At 38.0% G+C, this 17,004-nt stretch overlaps 1 protein-coding gene across 5 annotated transcripts in view; it reads right to left on the minus strand.

Annotated features, from left to right (window-relative positions):
* SLC25A21 (solute carrier family 25 member 21) overlaps positions 1 to 17,004 on the minus strand; it is a 474,917-nt gene that overhangs the window by 173,099 nt on the left and 284,814 nt on the right. For all 5 annotated transcript variants that reach the window (XM_054588867.1, XM_054588807.1, XM_054588947.1 and 2 more), the window contains one exon: positions 12,903 to 12,951. In XM_054588867.1, the coding sequence (XP_054444842.1) occupies positions 12,903 to 12,951 (49 nt within the window). The remainder of the gene's footprint in view (positions 1 to 12,902; positions 12,952 to 17,004) is intronic.

A 17,004-nucleotide genomic window follows, 5' to 3' on the forward strand; every position in this document is an offset into this window, starting at 1 on the left:
ACTCCTCCTACTCTGGCAATCATTAGTCTATTTTCTGTATCTATGAGCCTGTTTCTGTTCAGTTTGCTTGTGTTTGTTTATATTGTTCTTTAGATTCCACATATAAGTGAAATCATGCGGTATTTTTCTTTCTCCGACTGACTTATTTCATTGAACATAGTACCCTTTGGGTAGATCCATTGAGAAATGCAGATTGTTAGTTACAAATTTGCCATGATGATGCAAAGTACAGCATAGGAAATATAGTTAATAATATTGTAAAACCTATGTATAGTGCTAGTTGGGTACTGGAAATATCCGGGGATCACTCTGTAAGTATATGATTGTCTAACTACTATGTTGTATTCCTACAATTAATACAAAAATATTTAATGTAAAAAAAAAAAAGAATTCTTTACCTCTCAGCTTAAGAAAAGAAAAGACATTTGGAGAAGGCCATTAGCAGGCATGAAGAATGCACAGGCTAACACAATACTGTATATTAACTATATTAATGAATAAAAAGAACACGTAGGCACTTTTCTTTCTCATGCCCTGGGCTGGGATCACCTGTGCAGAAGGAAGCAGAAGGAAGAGAGAGGTATCAAAACAGAATATACCTTATGTTATTAGCTATGGGGAAAAACACTCAGCTTATTTAATTAGTTGAGGGATAATAGCTACTGTACTTTAAACAAATACCAAACCTTTAAAAATTTATCCAAAAACACAATTTAAGGAGAGATTAAACACTTAACAAAGGTTCTACAATGTGAGTCATAAAAATAGTATGCTCCTCTAGGGAGTGATTTTTAAAAGAATTCTATATACAAAAAGAAAGAAAGAAGAAAGAAAGAAAAAGAAAGAAAGAAAGAAAGAAAGAAAGAAAGAAAGAAAGAAAGAAAGAAAGAGAAGGAAGGAAGGAAGGAAGGAAGGAAGGGAGGAAGGGAGGGAAGAAAGAAAGAAAAGAAAGAAAGTAAGAAAGAAATTAGAAACAATAGTTCAAGATTGTAAAGTGAGCTACAGTTGATTTACCATAATAGAACTTGTTATTTTATGTGGGACGAACTGACTGGATTTTTTTAAAGAACAGATTATCTCCTTATTAATAAATCTGACAAATAATTTTCACCTATGGTAGTATTATTCTACCTAAGATCTTTGGGACCGATTGTCCCCCACTACCTCAGAGCAACAGGTCCTTAGGTGTCCTTTCGTTCTCTCTCCTCCTCATTATTATTGGGCCACTGGAAAAGTGGTTAAACTGTTCAGCAGCAGCAAAGGCCAACATATGTGAAGCACTCCCTATGAATAAGGAAACAATCGCAACCTGGCCTTATGTTGAGTGGGAAGGACCACCAAATGTGAGGAAGCAACAAGACTTTCAAGTGTGGACCCTTCTGAGTTTTCCACAGTTCTGATATAACCCTTGTAATCCCAGAGAGAGGCAGAACATTGTCCAAGGACAAATCCCAGAAGGAATATTAGTGAAATCTTTTCACGGGTCATGGCCATCATATCCAAACCCTTTTCCTTTCGCCAGAAAGTGACAGCTACCCAGAGTGTAGACATGCAGCATTCTGCATGGTGCACAAAATAGAATCATTTTCTCTGGTTTTAGGGTCATGCTGAGGTTATATTAGTCTTCTGAATGAAATCACTATACAAATGTGGGACCTTTTAAAGTTTGCCATGAACTCATTAGCCATAATGAATTTAATTTGTAATAAAGCACCTAGGTGGGAGCAAATGTCATTTTAAAGCACACATTTATTCACTTAACACATACTCACTGCAGCCCTACAATATGCCAAGCAGAACACAGTTAATTGTCACCTCTATCCCTTCCAAATTTCTTATCCATTTTGTACTCCATTTTTATTTGATCATGTTAATAAATAAAATCTTTAATGATGACTGCATGGAAAAGGCTGACATAAGCAATGCAGAGTTGCAGTGTGCCCACCACCCAGGACTCCTTGCTTTGACTCGGTAACTGCAAAAAGACATTTCAATTATGAAATAAACCCCAAAGAAACCCTAAAAGAGTCATATAATTTCAAAAGCAAAATTGAAGTTACGCTCACATGTATTTGGGGATACTGTAATCATTTCATACCATTATATGTTGCCACTGATTGAATTAGCTACATGACAGAGTCCCAATGAAAATATGGTTTATAGGAATGTGGCTCTACTCATTGCTTATTTTACTTCAGACACATTCTCTCCATGGTTAGAAACAAGCCATGACAATGGTCTAGCCCGGAATTTCTATGCACAGGGAGAAATCGGGCATAACCATGGTCTAACCCTGAATGTGATCTTCATGTATTATAACATGGACAAATCATTATCATATGGAAATAACCCTTTCCACTGTCCCATTAGTATTTTTTCAAATCCAATAGACTCTACTACCTTTGCTCTAGACTCCATCCTAACTTTTTCCCACTGTTCTCTCCCCATTTTAAAAGATTCCTTTCCTTTTTAAAAGGAGGTTCTGTTGAGGGAAAGCATTCTTCATTCCTTTGTTTCCATCCTGCTGTTCTGTTGGCCCCAATAGTTGTTCAATGCCCCCATCCAACCTCTAAATTAAGTGTTCATTTTCAAGTTCACGGCTTTCCCCTCTGCCCCCCTACCCAGCCCGCCCCCCCACCGTGAAGGGAGTCTGTAGATGTTCCCCAGTCCTTGGCTCTTCACTCTCTGCTGGGCTGTCCACAAAGCAGCCTTTCACCATAGCCCATCCTCAGATTTCTCTTTTTTATTAAAGTTTGTGGTAGGCTTATGCCTCTAAATCATTTTTACCCATCAGAGCCATTTACCTTCTCTCCATAGCAACCAATGCTAACTTTTCTCCAATCTTCTGGCACTGATTTTTGCACCGGTAACTCTGCTCAGTAGGACAAAATGTGTTTTTTCTGGCTGTAGGTAATATATTCCCATATCATTCTCACAAACCACAGAATGAACTCTGCAAGGAAACTGCTGCTCTTCTACCTCCATTCACTGCTAACAAAGCAGTTTACATAAATGAAACCAATGAGAACCACAGGTTAATGAGATGTTTAACACAACACAACACACACACACACACTCACACACACAGAGAAATTCTTTACATCAAGACTTTTTACTGGACTGTCTATAGGGTATTCAGCACTGGTTTCCAAAGGCTGACCCAGTGGCCAGTCTGAGCTCGCTGCTTAAGCTTCACCCAGGAGGATGTTAAACATAAATATTGGTAGGCCCGCCCCTAGAGTTTCAGATTCAGCGGGGTTTGGGGGCCACAGATAGAAAGTGTAAATCAATCTCAACAGCTTGAGCAAAAGCCCCATAAGCATATATATAATAACACATGGATGCCAAGTTTTTTAACCCATGCGAGTCTTTAGAATTCACACAGTGATTAATATGTTTTGAGAGATGCATGATAAGACTTTTCGGTGAAAGTTAATTCCTGATGGGAGGAAGGATGAAAGCCAAGGTATGTATTGGCCTGTCCACTGAACAACAGCCTATGAGAATGTGTCTATAAGGAGTGTGAAATGCCTCTCCCCTTCTTACCTTCCCCAGCACCCGCCAGAATACATGCCCTACAGCTCTTTAACAGCACATGTTTTTAAAGGATCAGTGCTTACAGGATCAGTAATTAATTTAGTTTGCACCTGATGTATGCCCCTTTCAAAAATGAAATAAAACAAAATGATGAAAATGAGTGGGCAGCAGGGAAACAGAATGAACACCTCAGTAATTCTCTCTTCCTGAAGCACAATGAACCATTTCCCTTCCTGGAAATAAAAGTGTGAAAAGGATGTAAGCTAAAACCCCCTTGGGCTGTGACTTCGATAAATCTTTGGGGCTTCAAATGTCACTTTCTACACACAGGTACAACCCTTTGAATGCATATGTAGTAAAATTCCCTCTCACCTAGGCCCCTGCTTATTTACAATTGTCAACCCCATTCTAAGCAAGAGTATTCTTCAAGGAAACCACTGGACCACATCTCCTTCCCTTTAAAGAATTCCTTTCCATCACACTCCAGGCCTGTGGCCATTGCATTTGAAATGTGAGGGACCAGTCAGTACTGAGATGTGCTTTAAGTGTAAAATATGCACCCGATTTCAAGGATTGGTATAAAAAGGAATATAAAATGCCTCATTAGTAATTTTTATATTTATTGGTTAACGTTGCTATGACAATCTTTTGGGGTACATGACGTTAAGTAAGATATATTGTTAAAATTAATTTTACCTGTTTCTTCTTACTTTTTAAAATGCGGCTCTTAGAAAACCTAAAATGACATATGCGCCATGCATTTTATTTCAATTAGCCCGTGTGGCCCTGGACAAGGCCCATCGTAAAGCTTGTCACAATGCTCCCTCAGCACCTTCGATCCCTGGTGCCAGCTCAGTCCACCCGCTTCTCATCTTGGCGCACCCGGCGGAAACGTCCCACCTCACTCTTTCCCAGTTCAGTCACCGAAACTCCACCACAGCTTGAGATGCTTTTGTCCACTATCCTATCAATAATTTCTCCCTTTCTATTTCAACAGATTCTTACTTTTCACCTTTTTCATGAAAGCTTACATTTTAAAAAATGAATACAACAGAGGTGCATATTGTTCACTTTCTAGACATTCTAGTTTGGCCATAGAACTCATAGGGCTATTATTTCTGATTGTCACCAAATACTCATTTATTCGACAGCATTCACTGGGCACCTCTGGGAGGCCTGGCACTGTGTTAGCCATGGGGGTTCACTAATAATGTCAGCACACAGCCCCGAAATGAAGCATGGAAAGATGCCAACAGGAACATAGACTAAACCAATGCTCTCCTGCCCTCAGACCCAGAAGGACGCTCTACTTGCAAACACTCCTCTCAGGAAGGATTTAAATGCAGTGCTCACATAACACAAGTCTTCCGGCTTGGAAACTTGACACTGCCTGACTCTATAGTAAGCATTTCCCCTCTCCCACACTTTGTATTCTCCCTCGTGTTTCCCTCCATTTGTCTTTTTAGTCCCCTTTCTTTTCCTTTGCTGAAACAGTATTAAACATGATATATTTAGTCCTCACAATAATGTAGATACCATTTTGTTCTCATTTAAAGATGTGGAAACTAAGGCACAGAGAAGTAACTTACCAGAAGTTATATAGACAATCAGTAAAGAAGCAAGATTTTTAACCCATGCAGCCTAACTCTAGAGTTTTCTGGTTGGATGGATTCCTTCTAGAGTTCTTAACTATTAAGTTATCCTCAGAGAGAGTCCAAAGAAATGTCAAGGACCATGTGAGCTTGAAGATGTTGGGGCCACCAGGTGCCAAGTGAGAGAAGCCATCCTAAAATGATGAAAAAGGGAAGCTAAAAGAAAAGGGGGGAGAAAGGAAGAGCGCGAGAGTGACAGTGACTGTGAGAATAAGAGACAATATGGGAGATATGAAATACTACTGAATATTTTATTTAAATTCCTGGAGAATACAAAGCTAAAAACTACATTTGGTCTCCCTAGCTATTCAAGTAAATAGGGTCTTTGTCGTTTGTAGCTGTAGGTTCTTAACTGGAGGGTTGTAGACCCTGGGAAAGAAGATTCCTACTAAAAAGGGCTCCTGGTGGCCAACTGGGCTCAAATTAGAAAGATCCTAGCAGTCATTTCTACACAGCAGCCTCTATACAAACTGTACTTCAGTGAGAAGCCTGACCTGAACCACTTGCCGCTGAACTGAACCGCCTGCTTGCACTGTGCTTCTGCCACCTAAGCCAGCCCTTATAAAGGAGTTCCTAGAGTCCTATTTCAACCAATGGGACTGAGGCTTTCCCCATCCATTTGGATCTGTGCACCTATGTCCCCATCAGCATCTTCACTAACCAATCAGAGCAGCTCCATTCTGACCAATCAGGACAGTATCTTTTGGACCAATCAAACTGCAAGGACTTGAAGTCCTCATTTGCATGAGAACAGACCAATCAGAGTCCAGGGGTGGGGACTTCTGTTAATGTAAGTCAGCTCCCCTCTGTCTCTGAAAGCACTTTTCTTTTCCAACAACAACTGAGATTCTTTGGTTGAGATGAAACACTGAAGATGTCTAGCCAGAGCAGAGTGAACTGGCAAAGAAAGTGAGGTATTGGGCAGGTCCGTCCAGCCAGAGAGGGGCCTGGCCCCAGGGCCACCTCACAGCGATGCTGTTTTCACAGTAGTGCTGTTTCACCAATTGAGCTGTTTTGAACTGGATAAAGTTTCTTTCTTCACTGCATCCCAAATGAGGGATTCCTGTTGGCATTGAATGGGTGCCAATGATCAATGGTTGACAAGGTCTGCCCACAATTGTACAAAAATTCTCTGTATATGAACAGAATTATAAAACAGTGTATACACATCTATGTGGAGGCTTTCAAGGGAGACTATGATTCTTCCTTACTGCCATGTGTTCAGCATTGCAGTCAAACCTCATCTGCTAAAATCTGGTAAGAACAAAGCAACTTTCATGTGGCTACCCTGTGCTTACATTAGGTCTATTTACATGGAGCAGAATAAAATATTTCTTACATAAAGCCAAGTGCCACAGTGCCTAAAATCTCTCCATAAAAGATTTATTGATTATAACTTCTAATTATCTTTTTAAATGCAGAGTGAGCTCCTGTTAAGCATGATGAATTAAAAATGCATACTTATAATCTAAATATGCATTGATGAATGAAGAAAAAAATGTGATATGTATATATATGAAATATATTATGGAATATCATTCAGCCATAGAAAAGAAGGAAGTCTTGCCATTCGTGACAACATGGATGATGAATGGACCTTGAGGGTATTATGCTAAGTGAAACAAGTGAGACAAAGACAAATGTCAGGTGATCTCACTTATGAGTAGACTCCAAAAATGAAAGAAAAGCTTATAGATACAGAGAACAGACTGGTAGTTACCACGCCTTGGGTAGGGGATGGGCAAACGGAGGAAGGTGGTCAAAAGAAACAAACTTTCATTTATAAAATAAGTAAGTCCTGGGAATGTAATATACAGCATGGTAACTATAGTTAATAATACTGTATTGCATTTTTAAAAGATGCTAAGAGAATAGATCTTAAAATTTCTCATAAGAAAAATTATAATTATGTGTGGTAATGGGTGTTAACTAGACTTACTGCGGTATCATTTTGTAATGTATACAAATATAGATTCATTATGTTGTACACCTGAAACTAATATAACATTACATATCAATTATATCTCAATTAAAATATGCATGCTTATGCCAGCTTTTTCTGCAAAGCCCACTAAAATGGCAGTATGTCAGTCCTAGTTCTGTTTGTCTTCACACCCATTTCTCCCTCTTCCTTTGTTTTGCTCTGCTCTATTATGCAGAGGGTCTGCCATCTGCTAGGATGGGCTTCCCAGGCTTTCTTGCATTCAGCTACAGAAGCACTCATGAGAGACTGAAGAGTGCAGAAAAGAAGAGACCAGAGTATTTCTCTTCCTCCCTGTCTGCCTCAGGCAGTGAATTTTAGGCAGTGGCTGGTGCTCCTCTGAGCCTCCACCCTTCACTAGACAGATTTGCTATGGTTGTGGCTTCTGCCAGGTAACCCTGGCCCCTGGCCTCTGGTAACATCACCGCTTCCCTTTATCAGTGCAGCCTCGGGGAACAGAGGCAATCATTTAGAGAATGAAAAAAATAATGAAAAAAAATTTATGTGAAGAAAGAATTTGGAAACACATATTTAGAATCTGTCATCTTTCACTCAACAAAGAAAATGATTATGCACAAATGGATCCCCCAAAGACAAGGCTAGACTTCAAGAAGTAAACACATTTATTTTGCCATACTCCAGCGCATGAGATATTGTGGAAAATGAACCATTTCTATACCCAGGTTAATTAAGTGAATCACCTTATATATTATTATATATTATAATATATAATAAAATGTATTATATATAATATATTATTATAATATATAATAATATTAAATTATATACAATATAGTATATATAATATAGTATATAATATATAATATATTATTATATAGTATTACTTTCCAGTAATAATATATAATATGTTATTATATATTATTACTTTCCAGTAATAATATATAATAAGGGGCAAAAATAGCCCACAAAAAACCCTGTAAAGCAGGTAACATTTGGCCTGGTGTATACCATGCCCCACTTGGACAATGTCTGCAATAACTTAGACATCAGTGCCGTTGGATGTCATCATTTAGAAAAGTGACCTGCTCAAATAATTAATGCTACATAGTTTCATATACTGTCTCTTACAGTTTACAGTTTATTTTATTTAGAAAGGTAGTTATGTCCTAAACCATATAATAGTGAGGAGAGTTTAGCATTATTTAGTCTGTTCTGTCTACTCCCTATGTGTTAGTATCCAGTGATAAGTGCTACCAATCTTGCATATTCTACTTCTGTTGCAAAGTGAGTTGCATATATTTTGGACTTTCAGTTTACTCTATGATTGTGGGTTTTTGTTCAATGTATTTTTTATTATTATGCAGACCAAACACCATCCAGTATCCAGTTCCCTTCTCATTTAGGGCTATTGTAAGGATTGCATTTTCCATCCCCCTGGAAGTTAGGCAAGGGCATGTGACTGCTTCTAATAAATGAATGTCATTTTCATGAATACATCTACATGAAAAAGGAGATATAAAGCGCCAGTAACTTTGCACATCTATTTAAAAATTATTCTATTTGTCTGCCATACAAAGAAATAATATAATAGTAGTGCATATTTCTGACTGTGTGAGAGGTTGCCGCCCCTAACCTCCCTTTGTGGAAGGGTCAACTGTACAACAATTTTTGAAATTCATTGTGACGAGATTCTTATTAGCTCATCAGACTGTGAGCTCTTTGAGGGCAAAGCTAGTCTGGAACCCACACATACAAGATAATCAATACATGCTTGTTGAATGTATGAAAGAAGGATCGAGTGACTGAATAACCATAATTTCAATAAAACGTCTTGCTTAAATCATTCTTTTTTTCTCCTCTGTCCTCATTTGAACACTTCCCAAATTTAGGTGATTGCCCTTAAGTTACACTTTTATTTCTCAGCAAGACTAGCAAAAATATTCTGGCTTTTCAAAGAAGGTTAAAATGAAATCTAAGAAGGAAATGCCAGTGAATTTTGCTTTTTGTTTCCGAACCCTATGAAAGGATAGTCCAGGGAATGTGCACATCTTATATTTAAATATCATTTGTGGTTTCATTTCTTCTTTTTCAGTTTGGTGACTTAAGGCTGTTATCAGTGGAATGTTTGCAAACCCCCAAATTCATATTTTGAAGCCTTAACCCCCAATATGATGTTATTTAAAGGGAGGACTTTGGGGGATGTAATTAGGTTTAGATGAGATCATGAGGGTGGAGCCCCCATGGTGAGATTAGTGCCCTTATAAGAAAAAAAAGGTATCAGAGCCCCATTTCTCTGCCATGTGAGGATACAGCAAAGGGACTGCCTGCAAGGAGGAAGCGAGTCCACACCAAGAACCAAACTAATTGGCACCTTGATCTTGAATTTCCCAGCCTCCAGAACTGTGAGAAATAAATGGCAGTTGATTAAGCCACCCAGTCTGTGGTATTTGTTATAGAGGCTGAGGTAAGACAGAGGTCATATTCTCATCTTGTCTACCTCTATTAGAAATGTAATATGATTGAATTCAGCAAAGTAACAGGATAAAAAATTAATATCCAGAAATCAGATGCATTTTTATATGCCAATAATGAAGTAACAGAAAGGGAAATTAAGAAAACAATCCCATTTACAATTGCTTCATAAAGAACAAAATGCCTAGGAATAAACCTAACCAAGGATGTAAAAGGCCTGTACTCAGAAAATTGTAAGATATTGAAGAAAGAAATTGAAGAAGATACAAAAAAGTGGAAATACATACTGTATTCATGGATAGGAAGAATTAATATGATTAAAATGGCCACACTACCCAAAGCAACGTATAAATTCAATGCAATTCTTATCAAGACTCCAATGACATATTTCACAGAACTAGAATAAATATTTCAAAAATTTATGTGGAACCATAAATGGCCTGGCATAGCAACAATGATCCCGAGAAATAACTAAGTTGGAGGAATCATACTACCTAATATCAAACTGTACTCTAAGGCCATAGTGATCAAAACAGCATGATACTGGCATAAAAACAGACACATAGATCAATGGAGAAGAATAGAGAGCCCAGAAATAAACCCACACCTTTATAGTCAATATTCAACAGAGGAGGCAAGCGCATACAATGGACTAAAGATAGTTCATTCAATAAATGGTGTTGGGAACACTGGACAGAGACATGCAGAAAAATGAAACTAGACAACTTCTTATACCACACACAAAAAGAAACTCAAAATAGATTAAAGACTGAAATATTAGGCCCGAAGCCATAAAAATCCTAGAAGAAAACATAGGCAGCAAAATCTCAAACACATCTTGTGGCAATATTTTATCAGATAGATCTCCTCAGAAAAGGAAAACAAAAGATAAATAAATAAATGGGACTAACTCAAATCAAAAAGTTTTTGCACAGCAAAGGAAAGCACCCACAAAATAAAAAGGCAACCCACAGAATGGGAGAACATATTCGCCAATAGATCTAATAAAGGGTTACTATATAAATTTATAAAGAACTTAGAAAACTCAACACCAAAAAAACCAAACAATCCAATTAGAAAGTGGGCAAAGGACCTGAATAGAGACTTCTCCAAAGAGGACATGCAGATGGCCAATAGACATATGAAAAGATGCTCAACATCACCAATCATCAGTGAAATACAAATTAAAACCACAGTAAGATAATCATCTCACACCTGTCAGAATAGCTATCATCAATAAATCAACAAACAACAAATGCTAGTAAGGGTGTGGAGAAAGGGGAACACTTTGGCACTGTTGGTGGGAATGAAGACTGGTGCAGCCATGGTGGAAAGCATTATGGAGATACCTCAAAAAATTAAAAATGGATCAGCCCTTTGACCCAGTGATCCCACTTCTGGGAATATATCTGAAGGAGCCCAAAACACTAATTTGAAAGAATATAAGCTCCCCTAAGTTCACTGCAGCATTATTTACAGTCACCACGATATGGAAGCAGCCCAAGTGTCCATCAGTAGATGAGTGGATAAAACAACTACGGGACATTAAAACAATGGAATATTACTTGGCCATAAAAAAGAAGAAACTTTTACCCGTTGCTACAGTATGGATGGAACTGGAGAACATTACGGTAATGGAAATAAGCCAGTGAAAGAATGACAAATACCATATGATTTCACTCACATGTGGACTCTAATGAACAAACTGAACTAATAAGTAAAATAAAGTCAGACTCACAGATAGAGAGCAGGACGACACCTGGGTGGAAGGTGGTGGAGGTTAGGGGGTGGAAAGATTGAGCAAAAAGGAAAAGGACTGATGGATATGGACAAAAGTGTGGTGATTGTGAGGGGTGCAGGGGACTGTATGGGGACTAAATAGTAATGGAAAAAAATACAATAAAAAATTAAAACTAAAAAAAGAAAAGAAATGTAATATGATATGCATGGCATAGTCAGCTCCCCTTGCTTTCAGCAACCAGCCTAAGAGTCTGTGGCCTCTTTAGGTAAATTAGCAGCATGTCTATTCAATGACCAGCCTAGCTCATCAAGTGCAGTAGTCCCCCCTTCGTTGTAGGGGGTACATTCCAAGACCTTCAGTGAGTGCCTGAAACGGTGGATAGCACCAATCACTATAGATACTATGTTTATTCCTAAGCATACATACCTGTGATAAAGTTTGATTTATAAATTAGACAAAGTAAGAGATTAACAACAACACCTAATAATAAAATAGAACAACTAGAACAGTAAACTGTAATAAAAGTTATGTGAATTTAGTTTCTCTCTCAAAATACCTTATTGTACTGCACATACAGTGTGGATATGCTGGACAAAGAAATAATTCACGTCCTGGACAGAACAAAGTGGGATGATGTGGAATTCATCACAATACTCAGAAAGGCATACAATTTAAAGTCTGTAAATTGTTTATTTCTGGAATTTTCTATTTAATATTCTTGGTCCACAGTTGACCGTCATTAACTGAAACCTCAGAGAAACCGTGGCTAAGCAGGGTGACTGTATTACCTAATTGTGGCAGTAAGGGTTTGTTCGACCCTCTTCTTGCTTGGCACTTTTTGCTGTTATGCTACGTACAGCCTAGGTATAGTGTGCTTCGGTTTCACACAATATAAATAAATGGAAACTTGCACTATATTCTCAGAGCTTCTATTCTGAAAAAAAGAGTTCCACAATTCAGCCACACGTTTAAGTTTCTAAAATGCTCCAGATCATATTAAAACTCATAAGATTTTTTTCTCTTGATAAATAGATTTAATACATTGCTCTTATTTGTATCTGCCTTGAGTAGCAAATGCATTTTTCCTGGAAATATGGCATTTTACATTGGCAAACAGTTATAGGAATAAATTTGTTAAGCACCATTTAAGAAGTTTACTTGAAATTTGGAGTCTCACACCGAAATGCTGACTATTAAATAGTAATCTGTTATATGCAATGCCAAATGAAAGTCTGCTGCAATAATTCACTGGGTAAAGTTTAGTTTTTACATCATTTTGATAAATTTACCTCACTTAACCAGTTTAGCCACAAGTCATACCTCATGGTTGCATGTGAAGGCAGTAAAATATTATATGCCTTCAGATGACCTCAATCCAGAAATGCTTTTCACTGTTCACATCTTATCTGTCAAATACTATTTTCTTTAAGAAGTAAATATAAATGCCATTATTGGGAGAAGCTACCGGCTTGGGACAAGTTCTAGCATTTAGTGTTCTGACAGACCTTAATTTGGATATCAGCCAAAGTCAATAAAACTTGTTCATGCAGAACCTTACCTGGTTTTCACCACATCGAGGGGGTGCATCAGGCAAATTTCTACAAGACCTGAAAGATGATAAAGGAAAGTCTAATAAACACTTATGTAAGCACTGGTTCTTATTTCCTTAACCCTATTGATTTCTCAAGTATGAAGATGCAAATAAAAATCTTGGAACTTTGGACATCAAAGCTAATAGTTGTAGGCTAGTGGCAAAAGAAAAAAAGTATAATATGACTTTACTGCAGTAGAAGCAAGATATGTGAGTGAGTACTTACTGGTGCCCTGGCACAAGTTGGAAGGGGGTGCAATAGGGAAAAGAAAATGGACAGGAATCAGATGTCCTAGATCCCACTCAACTAGGCAGTAATTATTGTATATTACTCCAGTCCAATAAGTAGATATACAAGAAAGAAAGGGAGGAGAGAAAATAAGGAAGAAAAGGAGAGAAGACCTTTCAGCACCCCCTACACCACCTACTAACACGGCAAATCATGAACCTCAGTTTCAGTATTCATGAAATTAAGGGTAACAGCTTATAACTTAATAGAGAACATGTCTTAAGTGTTTACTGTATGCTAGGCATTGTTCTAAGCAGTGCTCAGTTTATCTCATTTAATCCCCACTAGAGCTCTTTGTGATAAAAAGTTAATATTATCCCCATTTTACAGCTGAAATAATTGAGGCACACAAGGTTAAACAAACTTGTCTAAAATCTCATAACTAGGAAGTAGTCTTAATCTTGTATAGAGCATGATCTTAGCCATTGTACAATGAGGAAGAATTTATACAGCTTCTTGCAAATCCATTGTAAAGCCTCTTTCTATTCTCTAAGTAGATAAGAATAGTAGTAATAATCATAAGAGTTACCTCATCTGCACTCTCTACACAGTGATGGTCATTTGCCATATTATCCCTGATATGTACAACTGCTGGCCAAGGTCAGCATTATCATCATCTACTTGAAGATAAGCAAACTAAAGTTGAGAGTGTTAACAGATTTGTCCTAAAGCCATCCAACAATGTTTGTGGGTAGTTTCTCTTTTTTCCCCCCTTTTAAATTATATTTTATTCATTATGCTATTACAGCTGTCCCAATTTCCCCCCTTTCCCCCTCTCCATCCAGCACACCCCACTCCCTCAGGAAATCCCCACACCATTCCATGGTGTGTCCATGGGTTGTGCATATAAGTTCTTTGGCTTCTCCATTATCTATGCTGTTCTTAACATCTCCCTATCTATTTTGAACCCACCAGTTTTTGATTTTTAATCTCTGCACCTTCTCCCCATTTACCCCTTCCCCCTACCAACTGATTACCCTCCAAAATCATCTCCATATCTATGACGCTGTTTCTGTTCTGCTTCTTTGCTTAGTTTGTTATTTGGATTCATTATTGATAGTTTTGAATTTATTGCAATTTTAATGTTCATCATTTTTATCTTCTTCCCTTATATAATTCCCTTTATCATTTCACATAATAATGGCTTGATGATGATGAACTCTTTTAGTTTTACCTTGTCTGGGGAGCACTTTATCTGCCCTTCAATTCTAAATGACAGCTTTGCTGGAATAGAGTAACGTAAGTTGTGGGTCTTTACTTTTCATCACTTTAAATGCTTCTTGCCAGTCCCTCTAGTGTGCAAAGTTTCTTTTGAGAAATCAGCTGACAGTCTTTTGGGGACTCCTTTGTAGGTAACTCTTTGCTTTTCTCTTACTACTTTTATGATTCTCTCTTTATCTTTAACCTTTGGCACTTTAGTTATGATGTGTCCTGATGTGGTCCTCTGTGAGGCCATCTTGTTTGGAATTCTCTGTGCTTTCTGGACTTGTATATCTACGTCTTTCACCAAATTAGGGAAATTTCCTTTCATTATTTTTTTAAATAAGTTTTCAATTTTTTGCTTGACCTCTTCTGCTTCTGGTACCTCTATGATTCAGATGTTGGTATGTTTAAAGATGTCCCAGAGGTTCCTAAGTCTATCCTCATTTTTTTAAATTCTTTTTTCTACCTGCTGTTCTGTTGGAATAATTTTTCCTTCCTTGGTGTCCTTGTAGATTTTTCTGTATTTCACTTAATGCATTAATTCATTTCTGCCTGGGTCCTTTTTATGGCACTGAAGTATCCAATGAGTTCCTGGAACATCCTGATAACCAGAGTTTTGAAATATGCATCTGATATATTGCTTATCTCCATTTTATTTTGTACTTTTTTGTGGGGAGTTTTGTTCTGTTCTTTCATTCAGCCATATTTCTTTGTCTTCTCATTTTTGAAGGCTCCCTGTTTTTGTTTTCTGTGTATTAGGTAGAGCTGCTTTGACTCCCTGTTTTAGCACACCTGTTAAGTTGTATGGAGTGGAGCCTTAGGTAATCACCAGGGCGGGGCAACCCAAGTCACCACTCTGTTGCTCTGTGTAGGGGAGGGCTTAGAGAGGGGAAAATGTCGCTGCCTGGACTCTGGAGTTTTGCACAGGAGGAAGCTGTCTCCTCACTCGTACTTCACTTTCTATCCTATGTCACCGGTGCCCTTCCAGTTCTTGCCCTGGTGTGGAATCCCAGAGGGTGTGGGTCTGTGTAAGTCCTAAGTACATTGCAGACCCTTTAAGAGGATATTGTTTCCTATGCCACTCCAACCCTCACTGGTTTTTACAGCTAGAAGTTATGGGGACTTATCTTCCTGGCCCTGGGGTCCTGGCCTGGGTGGTCTGGACTGGAGCTGGGATCACTTGCTCTCGAGGTATCCCTCCCATTTTTTATCCAGCACACATGGACGTGGGACTGCCCATTCCCATCTCCATTCCTTTCTGTACCACTCTGCGACACCATATTTCTCCACATTGTGGCCCCTCCTACTTGTCTGGATGAATGTGGCTTCTTTAAATCTTGGTTTTCAGACTTCCACACAGCTCAATTTTCTGACAATTTTGTGTGATATTTCTTTTGTATTGTAGCTGTATTTTTTGCTTTACTTGTGCATCGAGGAGAGGCACGTTTATCTGTGTCTCCACCTTGACCGTAAGTCCCCAATTTGTACCTCTTCATTCTGTCACATCTCCCATTACCCCTCCCATCAGGCAACCATCAAAATGCTCTCCATATCCATGATTCTGTCCCTGTCCTTCCTGGTTGTTTAGTTTGCTTTTTAGATTCAATTGTTGATAGATATGTATTTTTTTGCCATTTTATTGTTTATAGGTTGATCTCTTTTTTCTTAAATAAGTGTCTTTAACATTTCATATAATAATGGTTTGGTGATGATAAATTACTTCAGTTTTTTCTTGTCTAGTAAGCTCTTTATCTGCCTTTTGATTCTAAATGATAGCTCTGCTGGGTAGAGCAACCTTGGCTGTAGGTCCCTGCTTTTCATGACTTTGAATATGTCTTGCTATTTCCCTTACAGCCTGCAAAGTTTCTTCTGAGAAATCATCTGAGAGTCTAATGGGAACTCCCCTGTAGGTAAATAACTGCTTTTCTCTTGCTGCTTTTAAGGTTCTCTGTTTTTCTTTAACCTTTGGCATTTTAATTATGATGTGTCTTAGAGTGGGCCTCTTAGCATCCATCTTGTTTGGGACTCTCTGTGCTTCCTGTACTTGCATGTCTATTTCCTTCACCAAATTAGGGAAATTTCCTTTCATTATTTTTTCAAAAAGATTTCCAATTTTTTGCTCTCTCTCCTCTCCTTCTGGCACCTCTATGATGTGAATGTTGGAATGCTTGAAGTTGTCTCAGAGGCTGCTTACACTGTCCTCAATTTTTTTTGATTGCTTTTTCTTCTTGCTATTATGAAGAAAAATGATTGGTTGTTTTTTGCTTCCTTATGTTCCAAGTCATTGATTTGATTCTCTGCTTCATCCACTCTACTGCTGTTTCCCCATAAATTGTTATTTATTTCAATTAGTGTATCCTTTGTTTCTGACTGGATCTTTTTTTATGCTCTTAGGTACTCACTAAGTTCCTTGAACATCCTTATAACCAGTCTTTTGAACTGTGCATTGAATTGCTTATCTTCATTTTGTTTAGTTCTTTTTCTGGAATTTCGATCTGTTCTTTCATTTGGGCCATGTTTCTTTGTCTTGTCATTTTGGCAGCCTCTCTGTGTTTGTTTCTATGTATTAGGTAGAGC

This window comes from Pteronotus mesoamericanus, unplaced genomic scaffold (genome assembly GCF_021234165.1).
Source record: "Pteronotus mesoamericanus isolate MK-2021 breed Mesoamerican mustached bat unplaced genomic scaffold, CSHL_Meso_final contig_100, whole genome shotgun sequence".
NCBI lineage: Eukaryota > Metazoa > Chordata > Mammalia > Chiroptera > Mormoopidae > Pteronotus > Pteronotus mesoamericanus.